The 24,143-nt window shown below is 44.4% G+C and overlaps 1 protein-coding gene across 1 annotated transcript; it reads left to right on the plus strand.

Annotated features, from left to right (window-relative positions):
- Nucleotides 1-775: 775 nt before the first annotated feature.
- Nucleotides 776-20,834, plus strand: LOC125537705. The gene is made up of 3 exons (XM_048701031.1): nt 776-928; nt 19,264-20,012; nt 20,072-20,834. The coding sequence occupies exons 1-3, from the start codon at nt 776-778 to the stop codon at nt 20,832-20,834; spliced, it is 1,665 nt and encodes a 554-aa protein (XP_048556988.1).
- The last annotated feature ends 3,309 nt before the right edge of the window (nt 20,835-24,143 follow it).

Consider the following 24,143-nt stretch of genomic DNA (forward strand, 5'->3'; position numbering starts at 1 on the left):
ATTGACTCAAGTTAGGGTGCTCCATAATTGCAAACAAAGACATGGATGGATAGAGCACTACAAGATGAACAAAACTCCTTTACTGATCATCCTCAAAAGAGGCACGGATCACTAGGAAACAGCATGAACATATGGCATCATGAACTAAACAATCCCAGGACTTAGTGAAAATACTAAGTCCCTGAAAACAGATTTACCGGGTGCCTCACTTTGCAAAAATACATGGGTTGCACCTCTGGAAACATGACAAAACCCTTCACAAAACATATGTAGAACTCATGGGCATATCATGCACACAATAATCATGGCAAAAATGACAAAAGTCTAAGATGAAGTAGCAGATCTGACAATTAACTCACGAGGCCCCCTTCTAACAGCATTTCGGGCATCAAGATGAGCTCAAATGAAAATGATGCAATGGAATGAAATGATGTACTCTCTGAGACGAACATTTTGATATGCTATATGTCCAAATCGGAGTTACGGATGCGGAGATATAGCGCGATGAAAAATGCCAAAATTTAAGGGGAGTGGAGAGAAAGTCAACCCTCGCTAGGGTTTACTGTAGCAGCGGATCTGGATCGGATCGCGCACGGACTTCGAGGCGGCGGCGCTCCCGCCGAAGTTGACGAAGACGATGGCGGCCGGGCGGAGCTAGGGCGCGGGAAGGCCGGGGACGAGGCGGCGGGGTCGCGACCGGGCGCGGACGGGGCGGCGCCGGCTCGGGCGACGAAGCCGAGGCCTCCCGCGGGCGGCGCCGGCGACGAAAGCGGCGATGGCGGCGCTGGCGGCCCACGGCGGCGCGACGAACGGCGTCGGGGAGGAGAAGGGCGGCGGGCGGCACGCCTCCTCTGGGCCGCGGGGGCTCTACGTGGGCCGGGCGGGCCGCGCGCGGAGGTGGCCGGCGGGGGACACGTGGCGGATCGCGGTAGGCGGCGGCGGAATCCGGACGTTGTCCGGCTCGTCCGGACACGTCCGGCGGCGGCGGAGAGGGATTTTTTTAGGGTTTCGAGAGGGGATCCGCGAATTTTCGAGGGGGGTGTTTAAATAGGCATAGAGGGAGCTAGGAGAGTCCAAATGAGGTGAGGTTTTCGGCCACGCGATCGTGATCGAACGCTCTAGATGATGGAGCAAAGTTTGGTGGGTTTTGGGCCAAATTGGAGGGGTGTTGGGCTGCAACACACACGAGGCCTTTTCGGTCCCTCGGTTAACCGTTGGAGTATCAAACGAAGTCCAAATGATACGAAACTTGACAGGCGGTCTACCGGTAGTAAACCAAGGCCGCATGTCAAGTCTCGGTCCAATCCGGATATGTTTAATCCCTACACACGAAAGAAAGCTAGAAATGACCACCGGAGGAGAACGAAGCGCCGGAATGCAAAACGGACAACGGGGAAAATGCTCGAATGCATGAGATGAACACGTATGCAAATGCAATGCACATGATGACATGATATGAGGTGCATGACAACGAAAACAAAACACGGAGACAAAAACCCGAATCCGAGGAAATAAATATAACTTAACGCCGGAAACGGCAAGAGTTGGAGTACAAATTGGGAAAGTTACATCTGGGGCGTTACAATAGATCCCCTATACTTGTGGGTCATCAAGCCTCTTTTCTGGCACCGTTGCCGGGGAGTGAAGCGCATTTAGTAGGTGGAATTTGGTAAGGAAAATTTATATAGTGTGCTGAAATTTACTGTCACTTGTTATTATGGAAAGTAATCCTCTGAGGGGCTTGTTCGGAGTATCTTCACACCGGCCAGTAGAGCAAAGAGTTGCTCCTCAACCTACTGAACCTACTGAAAAAGAAAATGTCTGCTTTGAAATTCCTTCGGGTATGATAGAAAAACTGCTAGCTAATCCTTTTGTAGGAGACGGAACAACGCATCCTGATGAGCACCTAATATATGTGGATGAAGTTTGTGGATTATTTAAGCATGTAGGTGTACCCGGAGATGTTATTAAGAAGAAGGTCTTCCCTTTATCTTTGAAGGAAGATGCATTGACATGGTATAGGCTATGTGATGATACGGGGTCATGGAACTATAAACGATTGAAATTATATATATAATTTTTGGCCTCGCGAAGGAGAAAGCATCGCTCAAGCTTGGGGGAGGCTTAAATCAATGTTATATTCATGCCCCAATCATGAGCTATCAAGAGAGATGATTATTCAAAATTTATATGCTTGGCTTTCTGATAATAATCGCACCATGCTCGATACTTCTTGTGATGGCTCTTTTATGACGAAGACTATTGAATTCAAATGGGATTTATTGGAAAGAATTAAACGCAACTATGAAGATTGGGACCTCGACGAAGGTAAGGAGTCAGGTATGACACCTAAGTTTGATTATGTTAAATCTTTTATGGATACTGATGTTTTTCATAAATTTAGCACTAAATATGGACTTGACTCTGAGATAGTAGCTTCTTTCTGTGAATTTTTTGCTACTTATGTTGATCTCCCCAAGGAGAAGTGGTTTAAATATCATCCTCCCATAGAAGTAAAAGTAGTTGCACCTATTAAAGTTGAAGAAAAGACTATCACTTATAATGATCCTATTGTTCCTACTTCTTATGTTGAGACACCACCTTTCCCTGTTAGGATAAAGGATCATGCTAAAGCTTCAACTGTGGTTCATAAAAGTAATATTAAAACTTATACACCTCCTGAGCAAATTAAAGTTGAACCTGATATTGCTATTGTTAAAGATCTCTTGTCTGATAATATTGATGGGCATGTTATTCATTTCCTTGATGAGACTGCTAGAATTGCTAAACCTTGTGCTAAAGATAAAAACAGACCTATGGTAGGCATGCCTGTTATTTCTGTTAAAATAGGAGATCATTGTTATCATGGCTTATGTGATATGGGTGCTAGTGCTAGTGCAATACCTTACGACTTATATAAAGAAATTATGCACGATATTGCACCTGCTGAGATAGAAGATATTGATGTCACAATTAAACTTGCCAATAGAGATACTATTTCACCAATGGGAATTGTTAGAGATGTTGAAGTCTTGTGTGGGAAAACTAAATATCCTGCTGATTTTCTTGTTCTTGGTTCCCCACAAGATAGCTTTTGTCCCATTATATTTGGTAGACCCTTCTTAAACACTGTTAATGCTAAGATAGATTGCAAAAAGGATGTTGTTACTATCGGGTTAGATGATATGTCTCATGAATTTAATTTCTCTAAATTTAGTAGACAACACCGTGAAGAAGAATTACCTAGTAAGGATGAAATTATTGGTCTTGCTTCTATTGCCATACCTCCTAGTGATCCTTTAGAACAATATTTGCTAGACCATGAAAATGATATGTTTATGAATGAAAGAAGGGAAATAGATGAAGTATTCTTTAAACAGGAACCTATTCTGAAACACAATTTGCCTGTTGAAATCCTAGGGGATCCTCCTCCACCCAAGGGTGATCCCGTGTTTGAGCTTAAACCGTTGCCTGATACTCTTAAATATGCTTATTTTGATGAGAAAAAGATATATCCTGTTATTAGTGCTAACCTTTCAGAGCATGAGGAAGAGAGATTATTGAAAACTCTGAAGAAGCACCGTGCTGCTATTTGGTATACTCTTGATGATCTTAAGGGCATTAGTCCCACTCCATGTCAACATAAAATAAATTTGGAAGAAGATGCTAAACCAGTTCGTGATCATCAACGACGGCTGAATCCTAAAATGAAAGAAGTGGTAAGAAAGGAAATACTAAAGCTCCTTGAGGCAGGTATAATCTATCCCGTTGCTGATAGTCAATGGGTAAGTCCTGTCCATTGTGTCCCTAAGACGGGAGGTATTACTGTCGTTCCTAATGATAAAGATGAATTGATTCCTCAAAGAATTATTATAGGTTATAGGATGGCAATTTATTTCCACAAATTAAATAAGGCCACTAAAAAGGATCATTACCCCTTACCTTTTATCGATCAAATGCTAGAACAATTATCCAAACATACACATTTTTTCTTTCTAGATGGTTATTCTGGTTTCTCTCAAATACCTGTGTCAGCCAAGGATCAATCAAAGACTACTTTTACTTGCCCTTTTGGTACTTTTGCTTATAGACGTATGCCTTTTGGTTTATGTAATGCACCTGCTACCTTTCAAAGATGGATGATAGCTATATTCTCTGACTTTTGTGAAAAGATTTGTGAGGTTTTCATGGACGATTTCTCCGTCTATGGATCTTCTTTTGATGATTGCTTGAGCAACCTTGATTGAGTTTTGCAGAGATATGAAGAAACTAATCTTGTCTTGAATTGGGAAAAGTGCCACTTTATGGTTAATGAAGGTATTGTCTTGGGGCATAAAGTTTCTGAAAGAGGTATTGAAGTTGATAAAGCCAAGGTTGATGCTATTGAAAAGATGCCATGCCCCAAGAATATCAAAGGTATAAGAAGTTTCCTTGGTCACGCCGGATTTTATAGGAGGTTCATTAAGGACTTCTCAAAAATCTCTCGGCCTCTGACTAATTTATTACAAAAAGATATACCATTTGTCTTTGATGATGATTGTGTAGAAGCATTTGAAATACTTAAGAAAGCATTGATCTCTGCACCTATTGTTCAGCCACCTGATTGAAATTTACCCTTTGAAATTATGTGTGATGCTAGTGATTATGCTGTAGGTGCTGTTCTAGGGCAAAGAGTTGATAAGAAATTAAACGTTATTCAATAAGCTAGTAAAACCCTAGACAATGCTCAAAAATTATGCTACTACTGAAAAAGAATTCTTAGCAGTTGTATTTGCTTGTGATAAGTTCAGGCCTTATATTGTTGATTCTAAAGTAACTATTCACACTGATCATGCTGCTATTAAATATCTTATGGAAAAGAAAGATGCTAAACCTAGACTTATTACATGGGTTCTCTTGCTACAAGAATTTGATTTACATATTGTTGATAGAAAGGGAGCTGAGAACCCCGTTGCAGATAACTTGTCTAGGTTAGAAAATGTGCTTGATGACCCACTACCTATTGATGATAGCTTTCCTAATGAGCAATTAAATGTCATAAATGCTTCTCATACTGCTCCATGGTATGCTGATTATGCTAATTACATTGTTGCCAAATTCATACCATGTAGTTTCACATACCAACAAAAGAAAAAGTTCTTCTATGATTTGAGACATTACTTTTGGGATGACCCACATCTTTATAAAGAAGGAGTAGATGGTGTTATTAGACGTTGTGTACCTGAGCATGAACAGGAACAGATCCTAAGAAAGTGTCACTCTGAAGCTTATGGAGGACACCATGCTGGAGATAGAACTGCACATAAGGTATTGCAATCTGGTTTTTATTGGCCCACTCTCTTCAAAGATGCCCGTAAGTTTGTCTTATCTTGTGATGAATGTCAAAGAATTGGTAATATTAGTAGACGTCAAGAAATGCCTATGAACTATTCCCTCGTTATTGAACCATTTGATGTTTGGGGCTTTGACTATATGGGACCTTTTCCTGTCTCTAATGGATATACACATATTTTAGTTGTTGTTGATTACGTTACTAAGTGGGTAGAAGCTATTCCAACTAGTAGTGCTGATCATAACACTTCTATTAAAATGCTTAAAGAAGTTATTATTCCAAGATTTGGAGTCCCTAGATATTTAATGACTGATGGTGGTTCACATTATATTCATGGTGCTTTCCGTAAAATGCTTGCTAAGTACGATGTTAATCATAGAATGGCATCCCCTTATCACCCTCAGTCTAGTGGTCAAGTAGAATTGAGTAATAGAGAGCTCAAATTAATTTTGCAAAAGACTGTCAATAGGTCTAGAAAGAATTGGTCCAAGAAACTTGATGATGCATTATGGGCCTACGGAACTGCATATAAAAATCCTATGGGTATGTCTCCGTATAAAATGGTTTATGGAAAAACATGTCACTTACCTCTCGAACTAGAACACAAGGCATATTGGGCTATTAAAGAGCTCAATTATGATTTTAAACATGCCGGTGAGAAGAGGTTATTTGATATTAGCTCACTCGATGAATGGAGAACCCAAGCCTACGAAAATGCCAAGTTGTTTAAAGAAAAAGTTAAAAGATGGCATGATAAAAGGATACAAAAGCGGGAGTTTAATGTAGGTGATTATGTATTGCTATACAACTCTCGTTTAAGATTTTTTTGCAGGAAAACTTCTCTCTAAATGGGAAGGTCCTTACGTTATCAAGGAGGTCTATCGTTCCGGTGCCATAAAAATCAACAACTTCGAAGGCACAAATCCGAAGGTGGTGAACGGTCAAAGAATCAAACATTATATCTCAGGTAATCCCATAAATGTTGAAACCAATGTTATTGAAACCGTAACCCCGGAGGAATACATAAAGGACACTTTCCGGAACGTTTCAGACTTCGGAAAGGAATAGGTATGTGGTACGGTAAGTAAACCGACTCCAAAACAATTTTTAAGGCAATATTTCTCCATTTTGGAATATTTAGAAAAATAGAAAAATAAGAAGCAGTCCGGGAAGGACACGAGGCCTCCACGAGGGTGGAGGGTGCGCCCTGCCCTACTGGGCGCGCCCCTACCTCGTGGGCACCTCGTGCGCTCTCCGGACTCCGTTTTCTTACACGACACGTAATTTGGTCAGTAAAAATTCATTATATAATCTCCCAAAGGTTTTGAATCGTATATCACGCAAATATCCTCTGTTTTTGTTTCGAGCTGTTTCCCGTCAGGGTCGTCAAGGCCAGGCATCATGTCGTCCCCCTCCTCCAACAATGGTGACAACGATGTTTGGCTAATGAAGATAGAGCTGAAGAGGGAAGAACCCATGGAGATCAACAAGGATGAAGGGATCAAGAAGGCCACGGAGGATCACGCTCCGGCAGCAGAAGACACCCTTCAACTTGATCACAATCTTCTTACCCCAACTGAGATTGAAGCTTTCAAGATGATTGAGTTAGCTCGTATGCAGAACAAGTATCTCACACGTGAAAATATTTTGTTGAAGGAGCGTATTGTTGCACTCAAGGGCATTATCCGCAAGCTGGAGGAAAATATATTGTTACGCTCGATGTGTGACTATCCATCATCATCTCCATCTTCTCCACCAACAAAGAAGAACTGAGCATCTGGTATGGGCACTCCCCTTGGCAACTGCCAAGCTTGGGGGAGTGCCCCGGTATCGTATCACCATCACTTCTATCTTTACCGTTTTTTTTCTTAGTTCGATCCTTTTGATAATATCTTGATCTAGTAGAATAAAGTTTTAGTATGATCTAGTTGTGAGTTTTTCTTTATGATCCTTCTATGTAATCGAGTCCGTGAGCTATATATAGTAAAGATTAGTGTTGAGTCAAGGGCTTGATTATTTTGCCATGATCTTGAGTGAATAAAAGAAAAGAGAAAGAATAAAAAGGAAATAAAAGAGATCATATAGATCTTATGGAGAGTAATGAGCTCACATATAAAAAGTATGATGAATAAAAGTTGTTGAGAGTTGGCAAACATAGTTTTGGTCATCGTTGCAATTAATAGGAAGTAATAAAGAAAGAGAGGTCTTCACATATAAATACACTATCTTGGGCATCTTTTATGATTGTGAGCACTCATTAAAATATGACATGCTAAAGAGTTGACGTTGGACAAGGAAGACAACGTAATGGGTCGTGTTTTCTTACATCTGAGATAAATTATATTGTCATGGATCATCCAACATGATTGAGCTTGCCTTTCCCTCTCATGCTAGCCAATTCTTTGCACCAAGTAGATATACTACTTGTGCTTTCAAATATCCCTAAATCCAGTTTTGCCATGAGAGTCCATCATATCTACCTATTGATTGAGTAAGATCCTTCAAGTAAGTTGTCATCGGTGCAAGCAATAAAAATTGCTCTCTAAATATGTATGACTTATTAGTGTGGGAGAAAACAAGCTTTATACGATCGTGTGATATGGAAGAAATAAAAGCGATGGACTGCATAATAAAGGTCCATATCACAAGTGGCAATATAAACTGACGTTCTTTTGCATTGAGATTTTGTGCATCCAACCATAAAAGTGCATGACAACTTCTTCTTCCCTCTGCGAAGGGTCTATCTTTTACTTTTATCTCCTACCTTATATAAGAGTCTTGGTGTTCCTCACCCTTCCTATTTACATTTTATCTTTTGGCAAGCACAACATGTTGGAAAGATCCTGGTATATATGGCTAATTGGATGTGAGTTTTCATGAACTATTATTGTTGACATTACCCTTGAGGTAAAACGTTGGGAGGCAAAACTATAAGCCCCTATCTTTCTTTGTGTCTGATTAAAACTCCATACCCATAAGTATTGCGTGAGTGTCAGCAATTGTGAAAGACTATATGATAGTTGAGTATGTGAACTTGCTGAAAAGCTCTTATATTGACTATTTCCTATGTTATGATAAATTGCAATTGCTCCAATGACTGAGATTATAGTTTCTTAGTTTTCAATGAAGTTTATGATTCATACTTGAAATTGTGATTGAATTGTTACTCTAGCATAAGAGATCATATGACAAGAATTATATAAGTTGCTGTTCTAAGAATGATCATGATGCCCTCATGTCCGTATTTTTATTTTTATCGACACCTCTATCTTTAAACATGTGGACATATTTTTCGATTTCGGCTTTCGCTTGAGGACAAGCGAGGTCTAAGCTTGGGGGAGTTGATACGTCCATTTTGCATCATGCTTTTATATCGATATTTATTGCATTATGGGATGTTATTACACATTATATCACAATACTTATGCCTATTCTCTCTTATTTTACAAGGTTTACATAAAGAGGGAGAATGCCGGCAGCTGGGATTCTGGGTTGGAAAAGGAGCAAATATTAGAGACCTATTCTGCATAGCTCCAAAAGTCCTGAAACTTCACGGAAGTCATTTTCAGAATATATAAAAAATACTGAGCGCAAGAAGTTCAACAGGGGGGCCACACCCTGCCCACGAGGGTGGGGGGCGCGCCCTACCCCCTGGGCGGACCCCCTACCTCGTGGGGCCCCTGGTGGCCCTCCGATGGCCATCTTCTGCTATATGGAGTCTTTCGATGAGGAAAAAATCATAAGCCATCTCCTCGGACGAAACTCCACTGCCACGAGGCAGAACCTTGGCGGATCCAATCTAGGGCTCCGGCAGAACTGTTCTGTCGGGGAAACTTCCCTCCGGGAGGGGGAAATCATCGCCATCGTCATCACCAACTCTCCTCTCATCGGGAGAGGGCAATCTCCATCAACATCTTCACTAGCACCATCTCCTCTCAAAACGCTAGTTCATCTCTTGTATCCAATTCTTGTCTCCAAGTCCGCGATTGGTACTAGTAGGTTGCTAGTAGTGTTAATTACTCCTTGTAGTTGATGCTAGTTGGTTTATTTGGTGGAAGATCATATGTTCAGATCCTATATGCATATTAATGCCCCTCTGATTATGAACATGATTATGCTTTGTGAGTAGTTACGTTTGTTCATGAGGACATGGGAGAAGTCTTGCTTTAGTAGTCATGTGAATTTGGTATTCGTTCGATATTTTGATAAGATATAGTTGTCTCTCCTCTAGTGGTGTTATGTGAACGTCGACTACATAACACTTCACCATTATTTGGACCTAGAGGAAGGCATTGAGAAGTAATAAGTAGATGATGGTTTGCTAGAGTGACAGAAGCTTAAACCCTAGTTTATGCGTTGCTTCGTAAGGGGCTGATTTGGATCCATATGTTTCATGCTATGGTTAGGTTTACCTTAATACTTTTGTTGTAGTTGCGGATGCTTGCAATAGAGGTTAGTCATAAGTGGGATACTTGTCCAAGTAAGGACTGTACCAAAGCACCGGTCCACCCACATACCAAATTATCAAAGTACCGAGCGCGAATCATATGAACGTGATGAAAACTAGCTTGACGATATTCCCATGTGTCCTCGGGAGCGCTTTTCTCTATATAAGAGTTTGTCCAGGCTTGTCCTTTGCTACAAAAAGGATTGGGCCACCTTGCTGCACTTTATTTACTTTTGTTACTTGTTGCTCGTTACAAATTATCCTATCACAAAACTATATGTTACCACTTATTTCAGTACTTACAGAGAATACCTTGCTGGAAACCGCTTATCATTTCCTTCTGCTCCTCGTTGGGTTCGACACTCTTACTTATCGAAAGGACTACGATAGATCCCCTATACTTGTAGGTCATCACCTACTTCCACTGTCCTTGCCTCAATGCTCAGGTGGATGACAGGTGGGACTCCTTTTCTTGCGGGCCCAGCTTTGCAATGTGCATCCGTGTGCGTCGGGTTACTGAGGAGACGAGGCGAGCCCTCGGAAATATATGGCCACACTTCCCATTTCTCCTCCCTCCCCTCCTCCTCCCTCTACGCCTCCATGCACTGGTGCAGGGGCGTCCTATACAAACGGTTTTTACCCCTTTTCCGCAATAGAGTTTTAAAACATCGCCTTGCGTGTGTGCGATAGGGGGGTACATCCCACATGTTTGGGATATAACCCCACGGTATGACCCACCCATTCAGGGCTAGGTTATCTAGTGGTGACTTGAGGAACAGGTTCGTTATATGGGCCTCGATGACCATGAAGCTCAGGGCCCCAATGGTGACTCGTGGAGCGGCCTGGCTCATGGCCCAATGCTTGGGACACCGGCTCGGCAAGGAGATAAAGGAAACTCCCTTACTTGGGATGTAAGATAAGTAGAAAACACACTAGGGCACGGGTTGTATTGCGACCCGAACTCTAATGTAAGTCCAGGGCATTGACCATGTATAAAGTGGGGGCCCTGAGGTAGAAATACTAAGTTACAAGCTCTCGAGTACTAACTTTCATTTTTATTGGCTTGGCATCTTTTTCACTGACATAGAATTTTTTATGAGTTTTTGTGCAGTAGACCAAATCAAGCAAACAAAAAAGTACATCATGGCATTTTTTCTTTTGGTCCTTGGCAAAAAAACTCCCAAACATGGTTTTTTCCAGTGAAACATCTACACGGTGGAATTCATACTATTTGTAAATTTATAAATTAGCATGGCAGTTTTTGCAAAGTTTTTATATCATGGCAATTATACATTTTATGTGTACTTTGTTATTTATAAGGAAAATATGATATTGTTTCATGGCATTTAAAAAAAAGTAATCTGCGCCTTATGGGCTATTGATGGTTTGCCCTGGCCTTTCCAGACCAGGCTTCCCCCTTGCGATCGAACGACAGTTTTTCGGATCCTTTTTTTAGAGAAAAGCAGTACTAGAGTCTCCTACTCTGCCATCTTCACTAATATAATATGGTATTTGGTTTTGACCTAAGCTTTACCTTGCCAAATATTTGGCTATCAGAAATTTGGGTTGGAGCTCTATTAGCCAACGATTTGACCAGTATTGACAAGAGAATTAAACTAGAATACAAAATAGCATTGACATGATAATAATTTTGTCTATGATTCAATCAAATCCCCATAATTATATTCGCCATAGGTTTCATAATTGTGCTTATGGGATTCGTGGGCAGTAAGACCACTTATTTTGCTACTGTTAGCACTTTGTGTTGGCTCTTTTGTGTTTATGTCTCTTATTACTTCTTTGTATCCCCCTATCCCGCGAGGAAAAGTGTTTGGCCCAAGCCAAAAGGAGGTCCACAAAAGTCTGATGCAACATCATTTCAGGTTAATGATGTTGTATCGAACAAAACGACTATTTATAATCCTTTACATATCATGTATGTGTATACCAATTTGCAAATTTGTTCCGCATTATGGTTGATGTTGCAGTGATAGGACAACAAGAAGTTGGGGCAAGTAGAGCATATGTGTCCCAATATGGGTGGCATTTAGCAACAGGCTTTCTATGAGCAACTCCAGTAGAATTATCTCGTGTCCCCTCCATAATAATTGTTAACGTGAAGGCTAGAGGGGTAAATTTTTACTCTAGCAGATTCTCCATACCTCCCTCTGCATCCATAACTTTTGAGGGAAGCTTAAAAAAGGCGCAACCCTGTATATTTGGAGGTTGTGGTGGTATAATATAGTGCAGATCAAATCCAACTGTTGTGGCATCACTGAACTTCAGATCCTTCTTCCTCCGCAGTCTACTCATGTTTAATTTTAATTGTCTTGCAACTCATATCAGCCTCACATGCACCGAAACCAACTAAAAAGCCACATGAAACCTACACACTAAGGCCAACTCCAACGCAGGATCCCAGATGGTCTGGCCGCGTCCGTTTCGGGGTAAATGGACATAAGTCGTGGCCCAACGAGCAAGAGTAAACGGACAAGCGTATGTTTTTTGTTCACCTCCAACCCATTCCCGGCTCAAACTTGGGCCGCATTTGCATTCAAACGGATAGCGCGCTAATGGGTGGGACGCGTGCCCTTGTCCTTCCATGGCCCACCCTTCCGGGACACAAACACTCCTTTTTCTCTTCCTCTACCCCATCCCCCCGCTCCCCTGCAATAGTTGTCGCCACCCATCTTCCTGGCTACCTCCTCGCTATCTAGCTCGGTCACCCAAAGCATGACCACTAGATTTGTGCCTCTCGCCCCCTCGCAGGCGCACAACTCGTAGGTCTGCGGCCGCTGCCACTGGATTTGGTGCATCCGGCTGCCGGCGATTGTGCCTTGGTCGGATACTGGACCGCACAGCCACGGCAATGCCTCCCCGCCGCATACATGTATTGACTTTGGCTCTAGCCGCTCGGATCTATCCCATTGGCGGTTCACCAATAATGACATGCCCGACCGTCGCCCGAGCTCGATGTTGGCCCAACGTCTCATCGACTCACCTTTGCCGGTCATAAAGTGCAACGACTTCCCACGGCAGGTCATGTGCCGCGTTTCTACCACGCCGGAACATCCCAGATGGATGTTCCTCAAGTGCAAAAGAGATGGGGTATGTGTTTCATTTGATTCGGTTGTGCTCCTGGATTCGGCACATTTTCGGTAGCTCATTGCTTGCTCAAATTTGTGTATAGGATGGATGCAAGTTTTGGTATTAGAAAAAAGATTACATTGATCAATTGATAGCATGAATTTTGATAAATGCTCATGCACACGTTGCTAGAATAGAGACTAGAGATGAGACTAGATGCGAAGCAATGTCAAATTCTTTGGAATCAAAGAAGAAAGAAGTGTGCAAGCTCGAGAAGCCAATAGAGAGAATCAACAATGAAGACATAGCGAAGATATTAATCCAACTAGTGAGAGCAGTTATGAAAATTGGATATCTTTTAAAGTGTCTAATTATGATTCTTATTTTATTTGGTCTTACTTTCATAGCAAATAATTGATAAATTATGTACTTCTATATATCAAAATGTCGTTGAATGAAATAAAAGAAATGTGTTTCGGTGACCAAATAAATGTATACGCAAGGGCTCCAGCCGGTCGTGGCAGACGATATGCGTCCGCGCATTGGGTGCACGGCTAGCGCATCCAGGAAATGACCGAACGCCGCCCCATTTCCCTACCCAAACGGACAAAATCCGGATAAAATGGACGCCCGTTTGGGGCCATGTGTTGGAGTTGGCCTGATGGAGGCCGTTGCGTGTCCGGCTCGCCTGTCACCCTTTCCCCACTCTTCTCCCCAGCTTTCTGCCACACACCCTTCTTTCTCACTGCCCACCATCGGTGGCTATAAAAGACATGCGACGACACGTCTCAAAGCAAAGCCACGACCTCACAGATCTAGTGTCGCCATAGCGATTCCCCTTCTCCTCCCTCGATCCAGTGCTGCAGTAGCCCCTCCCCGCCTCGGACGATGACGCCATGCCGCGCCATTGACCGGTTGACGCTCCTCACCGAATAGAATGCAGCCTCCCATGTTGTGCAGGGTAGCAACTTTTTTGTGAGATGTGCAAATTACGATTGTTTGTGTACGTTATACATAATTAATATGTACACATATTACATACTCAAGTACTCATTTTTTACACATTATACTTTTTTGAAAATAAAAGTTAGACCATTGTCTACCTTATGCATTTCAAAATAGGTTATAGCCTCGATAACCAAAGGTCAATTACGTGAAGTGTGTGTGGGTGCTGAGCACAATAGTGAAAAAAATTGTGTGTGTGTGTTGGGGGGGGGGCTAAGAGAGTAAAAAAATTAAGTTCAGATTCAATATGCTGCGCCCACACTTGCAATGAAGCCATGTCGTCATGAAATCTTGCTCGGTGGCTCCACAATCTCAAAATTTGTTGCTCACATGTATAACAAGCTTAACAAGTTAAACAAGCTGGCTCACGAGTTACTCGAGTCCAGCCAAGTTTGGTTCTGAGCTTGCCATATTAGCGAGTCGAGCTGAGCTAACTCATTATCTAAACGAGCTCTAGCGAGTCGCTGGCCCGACTTGTTCTGAATTCCACCTCTACATCTATGTTTGTACGGCGATCGGGGTTTTGGATGACAACATGGCAACTCTCCTTGGAGATTCATGCCTACATATCAGACGGCAGGCGCCGCGTTCGCTCTGAGTTGCTATAGAGCTAACGTCAATTCTATAGCATTTAGGTAGGTATGTTTTTTGGAAGCTTGAATACAAACTTTCGTTGTTGTTTGTTATAGCTTCGATCGTGGATGTAACGTGTCCATTGCTTGAGACTGGCTTATTCCCATTTACGTGATTCTCAACATAAGATTAGCTTGCATTTGTTTAAAAGAAATAAAATATAAACTGATGGCTTCTGGGCATAAGATTAGCTTGCGTGTGTTTATTTACAAGAAAAAAATGATGGCCAACTCTTGGGAACAAATCAAATGGTTTTTTTAGAGGAAAAGGGCACACAGCCCCTGCTACATTGCTTAGAATGGAGCACAAAAATGTTCTACATAGATAGCACGCGGAAGTCAGCAGCTCATTGCTTCAGCCAAAAGCACCAAAAGGCGCAAAAAGAAAAACACACACACTAGTCAAGACCAAGTAAATTTAAAAGGCAACAAACATGTTTAAGATGGCTCTCCTAGCCTGATAGTTACATTCAGCACCCATGCTATGGAAAAAGATGGCAACTTTTATCATCACCTAAAAGGACTTGGCAGTTTGATCCAACTTATGAATGAACTTCAGACGGCGCCTTCCCACTTCAGCCAGGATCTGGCCACATCAGAAGAGGGGTGCTTCTTGCCAAAAGCTCCAGTTCTTTTGAACACCACTCCACCATGTCCTTGACATGGCCTAAGTCCTAAGGCTAGACAACTCCACGTAGACAAACTCAGTGCAGTTTTCTGCCATACAGCCTACATCCCAGGCCAAGAAACAAAATTGAAAACCATGTTCATTTCGGGTCTTCCAAATATCCCACAGACCAGCTGCATGAACGATATTAACCGCAGAAAATTTGTCTCCTCGAGACCAACAGGAAGAAAAGGACATCATATTAATGTCCCCTCCATATCCAGTTAGCCTAGATACAACTTTCCAGAATTCCACAACAACGACAAAACCAAAAAATTAAATGATAGCAAGACTCCAGCTCAGAGCAGAAGACACAAGTTGCATCAGGTATAGCCTGCCTTTTGCCTAGGTTATCTCTAGTAAGCAACTTATTATTAGCTAGGAGCCAAAGAAAATTTTGAATCCTAGGAGGGATCTTTACAGACCAAACGGCAGGGGTACTAACTGGCAACACTCCCCTAAAATTAACAAACTTGTAAAAGGAATTGACTATGTACACTCCTTTGGAATTCATATTCCAGACCAAGGAGTCAGTGGCGGAGCTAGCCGAAAAACTCGGGGGGGGGGGGGGCGAAACACAAATCATCAATGTCTGGGGGAGGCAAATGCTAAAAATGTTGTAATCTAAGTCTCCCTAAAAAAATTCTTTAGAAATTGGTCAAAGGCTGGGGGCAGCCCCCCCCCCCCCCCCCCCCCCCCACCCCCCCCCCCCCCCCCGCCCCAACATAGCTCCGCCACTACAAGGAGTCATCAACATCAGTGTACAGGATAGATTTAGCAATCTCCAGCAGCTCATGCCACATGTTCATAAGCTCCTGGTTAAAGCATCTTCTAAATGTAATCTTGAGATTGCAACCATCCCAAACTCTCTCAACAGTAATATTATGCTCATTGGCTATGTTATATAGATCCCAATATTGGGTAGCTAGGGTAGCATTGCCAAACCAATGATCCTCCCAGAATCTAGCTCTCTTGCCATTCCCTATGTGTCAAGAAAAGCCAACCTTAGCAGCTTGAGCTGCCCAGACCACTCCTTTCGAGAAAGGTGAAGCCCCAGTAGCAGAGCAAGCAAAGATGTTATTACTCTCGAGGTCATACTTAAAATCTATGATGTTCTTCCATGTTTTTTCCTCAAAGTTATAATACCTACTTATCCAAGAGGCTAACAGGCACAGATTCATATCCCCAATATCAGTAATACCAAACCCCCCAAACTCCTTTCTCATATTGAGAGAACCCCAAGTAGTCAGATGGTATTTGTGATGGCCCTTATAGTCATCCCAGAAGCAGTGAGCTAGTTGGGTATTAATAAACTTAATAGCCCATTTAGGGAATTTAATATACCCCATAAGGTAGGTTGGAATACTAGCTAAACAGGGTTGAACTAAAATCAGCCTTTTGCCAAAAGAGAGTAGTATCCCTTTCCACCCTACCCCCCCCCCTCTTAAATAAACTTGTCAACCATAGCTTGAAGGTCCTCTTTTCTAAGCTTGCTATATTCCAGACCAAGGAGTCAGTGGTGGAGCTAGACAAAAAACTCTGTGGGGCGAAACACAAATCATCAGTGTCTGGGGGGGGGGGAATGCTAAAAATGTTATAATCTAAGTCCCCCTAAAAAATCTTCAGAAATGGGTCAAAGGCTGGGGGGGGGGCCCCCCCCCCCCCCCCCCGCCCCAACATAGCTCTGCCACTTCAAGGAGTCATCAACATCAGTGTACATGATAGATTTAGCAATCTCCAAGAGCTCATGCCACATGTTCATAAGCTCCTGGTTAAAGCATCTTCTAAATGTAATCTTGAGATTGCAACCATCCCAAACTCTATCAACAGTAATAGTATGCTCATTGGCTATGTTATATAGATTCCAATATTGGGTAGCTAGGGTAGCATTGCCAAATCCTCCCAGAATCTAGCTCTCTTGCCATTTCCTATGTGCCAAGAAAAGCCAACCTTAGTAGCTTGAGCAGCCCAGACCACTCCTTTCCAGAAAGGTGAAGCCCCAATAGCAGAGCAAGCAAAGATGTTATTACTCTCGAGGTCATACTTAAAATCTATGATGTTCTTCCAAGTTTTTTCCTCAAAGTTATAATACCTACTTATCCAAGAGGCTAACAGGCACAGGTTCATATCCCCAATATCAGTAATACCAAACCCCCAAACTCCTTTCTCATATTGAGAGAACCCCAGGTAGTCAGATGGTATTTGTGATGGCCCTTATAGTCATCCCGGAAGCAGTGAGCTAGTTGGGTATTAATAAACTTAATAGCCCATTTAGGGAATTTAATATACCCCATAAGGTAGGTTGGAATAATAGCTAAACAGGGTTGAACTAAATCAGCCTTTTGCCAAAAGAGAGTAGTCTCCCTTTCCACCCTGCCCCCCCCCTCTTAAATAAACTTGTCAACCATAGCTTGAAGGTCTTCTTTTGGGGGGGGGGGCGAAACACAAATCATCAGTGTCTGGGGGGCAAATGCTAAAAATGTTCTAATCTAAGTCTCCCTAAAAAAATTCTTCAGAAATTGGTCAAAGGCTGGGGGCAACGCCCCCCCCCCCCCCCCCCCCCCCCCCCCCCCCCCCCCCCCCCCCCCCCCCCCCCGCCCCAACATAGCTCCTCCGCTTCAAGGAGTCATCAACATCAGTGTACAGGATAGATTTAGCAATCTCCAGGAGCTCATGCCACATGTTCATAATGTCCTGGTTAAAGCATCTTCTAAATGTAATCTTGAGATTGCAACCATCCCAAACTCTATCAACAGTAATATTATGCTCATTGGCTATGTTATATAGATCCCAATATTGGGTAGCTAGGGTAGCATTGCCAAACCAATGATCCTCCCAGAAACTAGCTCTCTTGCCATTCCCTATGTGCCAAGAAAAGCCAACCTTAGCAGCTTGAGCTGCCTAGACCACTCCTTTCCAGAAAGGTGAAGCCCCAGTAGCAGAGCAAGCAAAGATGTTATTACTCTCGAGGTCATACTTAAAATCTACGATGTTCTTCCAAGTTTTTTCCTCAAAGTTATAATACCTACTTATCCAAGAGGCTAACAGGCATAGGTTCATATCCCCAATATCAGTAATACCAAACCCCCCAAACTCCATTCTCATATTGAGAGAACCCCAGGTAGTCAGATGGTATTTGTGATGGCCCTTATAGTCATCCCGGAAGCAGTGAGCTAGTTGGAAATTAATAAGCTTAATGGCCCATTTAGGGAATTTAATATACCCCATAAGGTAGGTTGGAATACTAGCTAAACAGGGTTGAACTAAAATCAGCCTTTTGTCAAAAGAGAGTAGTCGCCCTTTCCACCCTGCCCCCCCCCCCTCTCTTAAATAATCTTGTCAACCATAGCTTGAAGGTCCTCTTTTCTAAGCTTGCTATAGTGAAGGGGAGCACCCCAAAATTTAATAGGGGAAAAGCTAATTTTGCACCCTAAAGACCAGGCAAAAAAATAGCTTCATCCCTATCAATATTAATAGGCACAAGGTCACACTTGTGAAAATTAATCCTCATGCCAGAAATGTGTTCAAAACAAGATAAAATCCATTTTAATTTTCTGGCATGATCTAGATTCTTATGTAAAAACAGAAGACTGTCATGAGCATATTGCATGCTAATTACTGCGTTATACTCTATTTTGATAGCTGATCTCTTGGGAACGGTTTCCAGACTTTTCAGGGCTTTGATAACTGGCATGCACGATATATTTTTTTAACATCAGTACAAGCACAAGCGTTCATATACACGCGCATACACTCACCTTTATGAGCACCTCTGAAAGACTGAGCCGGCATATCATATTGAGATTCACGAAGTCATCGTAGGCGCCTCGTCGTCAACGGTAACGTCTCCTCCCACTGAATGCGCATCGCCGGAAATCCTAAAATAAATCCAGGAATAAATGCGAACACCAGGATTTAAACCTTGGTAGGCTGGGGATACCACGGTCCCTCTAATCATTCAACCACAGGTTGGTTCGCGGCATGCACGATATATATCGTCCGTGGTTCATTTAGTTTGCGTGTAGATACATTTACACGTTCCAAATCTCAAGCGTTGATTGTGATTGAGACGATACGTACGGCTCGTCATAAGCTGATCCTTTCCTTGGAGCTGTCTGTTGTAGCTAGGTCGTGCAAGGGTCCGGCCGCCGGCCTAGACAAATCTATACACAGATCGATCCATCCATCCGTAACGGAGATCGATGGCAATGCGCGCGTACGCCGCGCCGGCGGCGAAATCGCGGACGACATCCTCCACGACGTCTTTGAGCGCCTGCCGGGCTACCAGGACCTCCTCCGCTGCGCAGCCACGTGCAAGCGATGGCGCCGCCTCGTCACCGACCGCGCCTTCCTCCGACGCATCGGCCTCTGGCCGCAGACGGCGCGCCACCCGTCCACCCTCGCCGGGATCTTCTACCAGATCACGTGCCCCGTCGGCAAGCCCCGTCAGAAACACGGCCAGCCTCCGGAATTCTTGAACCTTCAGCTCGGGGGAGCGCATGCTACCTTCAGCTCGTTCGTCCATGGTGCGCATCTCACCTTTGGATCATTGGTCGACAACGACGACGGTCTCTTCGCCTACGCAAGGTCACTCGCATCGCGCCGTGGTCTTCTCCTCGTGAGCATCCTGCTGCCTACCATGTTCCACGACATGCACGGTACAGGCGCCCGTGATAAGATCCAGCTGGTGGTATGCGGTCCTGTGGTCGACAAGCAGCGCAGTCTTCTTCCATTGCTTTCCTTCGACCTAAGTGGATCTTTGGACTGGCACCTCACCGGCTGCGCACTCCTCACCGACGAGGACCGTGGTGTCATTGATTCTTTGGATCAACCACGACAACGGTCGTGGTTTCAAGTGCTCTTGACCTACACCGGCGACAATGGGATCATATATGTTCGTTGTCGTGGTTTCAAGTGCTCTTGACCTACACCGGCGACAATGGGATCATATATGTCTACATGTACTCCTCTGCCACGGATACTTGGAGCACGCCCACCAAGTTTTGCCAGGCTTCACAACTCATCAGGTGTGGACCATTCGCCGGCGTTGTCACCCATAACACCGTGCACTGGTTGTACAAGGACAGGACTAGTTTCTACACGCTCAATGTAAACGCTATCACCACGGATGTCTCTCTGACCAAGATCCTGATCCACGTCGAAGCTTGTCGACAGTGGGGGCGGGTGTTGTTTCCGTGTGTCTCCGGGGAAGGAAAGCTTTCGTTCGTGAGTATGCGAGACCATGGCATATTAGTGCTCTGGACCAAGCAAGAACAAGATGACGGCGGCTATGGCCGTGAGGCTAGCTTAGGAGGGTGGTTGGGCTCCGACCTGATAAATCTAGGAAGCAAAGACGAAATAAACAATGTCTTCTACGCAGAGAGGAGAGGTGCCATGCTCATCGAGCGGTGCGGTGGTTCTTTTTTCACCGTTGATCTCAAGAGCAAGGAGAAGGCGTCCATTGATATCAAGGGCGAGGACATGGAGCCTCACAAGGGGTATTATAGGTTTCCAATGTATCATTGCAGTAGTACTTGGTGTAATGGAGTCTACGGTAGGTTCGATTTCATCACGCCAGTATTGTACGAGATGGATTGGGTGATTGACCGTGGCATGTTGTCCGCCACTGATCAGAGGCTAGATGAAGACGGTTTAATTCAATAATTTGTACTCAACACGTACCTAGGGTTTAGTATTTTGTAGCTAGCTAGGATGGGTCCGTTGTTGATCCGGTATTTGTCTTGATGGATCACCGGGGTTCTGGATACTAAACGATGCATGGCAGACATTTCATTCAGGTTAGGTGTGATGATTCCATTTGTATTCACTCCCACTCCGACTATCCTAAAATAACTGAAAATGTTTACCATGAAACCCCGTGCTACAATGTAAAAAAAATCAAGTTGATGCAACAATGTCAACTCAAAGCAGAATATCGTGAACGAAGATCACTTCATTTTCGTCCTTTTTGTGATGCAACACACGTCCATGGGAGCCAAATTGAGCATCGAGCGGCACATATACGGTTTTCCTGCGTTCAAAGTGTTGCTCATGGAAAAAAAGTGTTGCGGTGTTGCTTAATAGACAGATCACACCATTGCCACTCCATCAGACTTTCATCTCTCCCAGCTACGGGGAGATAAACAGCCGATCCGAAAATAACGCTGGACCCCGCGTCGCTCTTCCTGGGCGACACGGGCGGCACCACCGTACCCCAGCCTAACTTTCCTTCTACTCCCGTCTATCCATCCCGCCGTCGCCGGAGGACGCCGCCGGCGAAGCTAGTGCGGCTGATGGTGGTGGCGGGGACTCTTCTTGTGGTTCTTCTTCTCGATGTCACGAGGACCCTGCAAAGAGATCGAATCAATCAAGCCAGATTCACTCGTTCGTATGTCTACTCGGACGTGCATGTGTTGTTAGGCTGCAAATCAATCAAGTTGTCTGTGTGGTTGGTTGAGGCTAGCTTTGCACATATCGTGTGAGTTCTCATCAACGGCAGCGGCTTTGGGCGGCGCTCCATGGATTAGGAGCTGTCTAGCCGTTGGTTGTCTGCCAGCTGCTTGTCTGCAGAGGATGGGCGGGCCTCTCTGCTCCGCTCTTACGCCTTTCTATCCGGTTAGACTCCATGCTTCTCTGGATGCAGATTGGGTGGATCGGGCTCCGTCTCATGCTGGGATGTGGAGGCCGTCGCTGGTGTGGCTGATCTAACATGTTGTTGCCTATTGGGCCCCACTGACGGCTGGATCATCTCATCCAGGAGGAGGCCTCGCTGTTGATTACAGTGACCACCGAAAGGTCTTCATGAGGGTTTCTCCCTCTAGATCCGGTGGTTGACTTAGGCGAAGTGATTCAAACTATGGACAATGGTTTGACGCAGAGGGATGGTGGTGTAGCAGCGGCGATCACATATCGCAACTTCGCAAGCAGCTGCTGGGATCGTGGAAAAGTGGTGGTGACAACACGTGAGTCACTTGATGGTGGTGCTACTCGAGCACCGAATCTCGAGCTCCGGGGTGAAAGCTGTTGGGGAACGTTGCAGAAAACAAAAACTTTCCTACTCGTTTCACCAAGATCCATCTAGGAGTTCATCTAGCAACGAGTCATTAGATGCATCTACATACCTTTGTAGATCGCGTGCGGAAGCGTTCAAAGAACGGTGATGATGTAGTCGAACACGACGTGATCCAAATCACGGATGACCAAGCGCCGAACGGACGGCACCTCCGCGTTCAACACACGTACGGGACGGGAGACGTCTCCTCCTTCTTGATCCAGCAAGGGGGAAGGAGAGGTTGATGAAGATCCAGCAGCACGACGGCGTGGTGGTGGATGCAGGGCGTCACAGTAGCAGGGCTTCGCCTATACTACGAGGGAGAGACGTAACGGGGAGAGAGGGAGGCGCCAAGGCTGAGGTATGAAGTCCTCCCCTCTCCTCAACTATATATAGGGGTGCCAAGGGGGGGTGGCCGGCCCTAGGAGATGGGATCTCCTAGGGGGGCGGCGGCCAAGGGGTGGGGGGCTTGCCCCCCAAGCAAGGGGGGCCCCCCTTTAGGGTTCCCCCCCAACCCTAGGCGCATGGGCCCTTGGGGGGGGGTGGTGCCCCAGCCCACTTTGGGCTGGGTTCCCTCCCACTTCAGCCCATGGGGCCCCCCCGGGATAGGTGGCCCCACCCGGTGGACCCCCGGGACCCTTCCGGTGGTCCCGATACAATACCGGTGACCCCGAAACTTGTCCCGATGGCCGAAACAGCACTTCCTATATATAATTCTTTACCTCCGGACCATTCCGGAACTCCTCGTGACGTCCGGGATCTCATCCGGGACTCCGAATAATATTCGGGTTACTGCATATACATATCTTCACAACCCTAGCGTCACCGAACCTTAAGTGTGTAGACCCTACGGGTTCGGGAGACAAGCAGACATGACCGAGACGACTCTCCGGTCAATAACCAACAGCGGGATCTGGATACCCATGTTGGCTCCCACATGCTCCACGATGATCTCATCGGATGAACCACGATGTCGAGGATTCAATCAACCCCGTATACAATTCCTTTTGCCAATCGATATGTTACTTGCCCGAGGTTCGATCGTCGGTATCCCAATACCTCGTTCAATCTCGTTACCGGCAAGTCACTTTACTCGTACCGTAATGCATGATCCCGTGACCAGACACTTGGTCACTTTGAGGCTCATTATGATGATGCATTACCGAGTGGGCCCAGTGATACCTCTCCGTCATACGGAGTGACAAATCCCAGTCTTGATCCATGTCAACCCAACAGACACTTTCGGAGATACCCGTAGTCTACTTTATAGTCACCCAGTTACGTTGTGACGTTTGGTATACCCAAAGCACTCCTACGGTATCCGGGAGTTACACGATCTCATGGTCTAAGGAAAAGATAGTTGACATTGGAAAACTCCAGCAAACGAACTATACGATCTTGTGCTACGTTTAGGATTGGGTCTTGTCCATCACATCATGCTCCTAATGATGTGATCTCGTTATCAATGACATCCAATGTCCATAGTCAGGAAACCATGACTATCTGTTGATCAACGAGCTAGTCAACTAGAGGCTTACTAGGGACATGTTGGTGTCTGTTATTCACACATGTATTACGATTTCCGGATAACACAATTATAGCATGAACAAAGAAAATTATCATGAATAAGGAAATATAATAATAATGCTTTTATTATTGCCTCTAGGGCATATTTCCAACAGTCTCCCACTTGCACTAGAGTCAATAATCTAGTTACATTGTGATGAATCGAACACCCATGGAATTCTGGTGTTGATCATGTTTTGCCCTAGGGAGAGGTTTAGTCAACGGATCTGCTATATTCAGGTCCGTATGTACTTTACAAATCTCTATGTCTCCATCTTGAACATTTTCACGAATGGAGTTGAAGCGACGCTTGATGTGCCTTGTCTTCTTGTGAAACCTGGGCTCCTTGGCAAGGC

The sequence above is a fragment of the Triticum urartu genome, chromosome 2 (assembly GCF_003073215.2).
Source record: "Triticum urartu cultivar G1812 chromosome 2, Tu2.1, whole genome shotgun sequence".
NCBI lineage: Eukaryota > Viridiplantae > Streptophyta > Magnoliopsida > Poales > Poaceae > Triticum > Triticum urartu.

What these genes read in the sequence shown, in the direction of transcription:
- LOC125537705 (XM_048701031.1), top strand. Translation starts at nt 776, where the DNA reads ATGGCGGCGCTGGCGGCCCACGGCGGCGCGACGAACGGCGTCGGGGAG. An exon ending in GGGACACGTGGCGGATCGCG is followed by an intron (nt 929 to 19,263) that starts GTAGGCGGCGGC and finishes GCTCGTCATAAG; the next exon opens with CTGATCCTTTCCTTGGAGCT. An exon ending in TTGGATCAACCACGACAACG is followed by an intron (nt 20,013 to 20,071) that starts GTCGTGGTTTCA and finishes TATATGTTCGTT; the next exon opens with GTCGTGGTTTCAAGTGCTCT.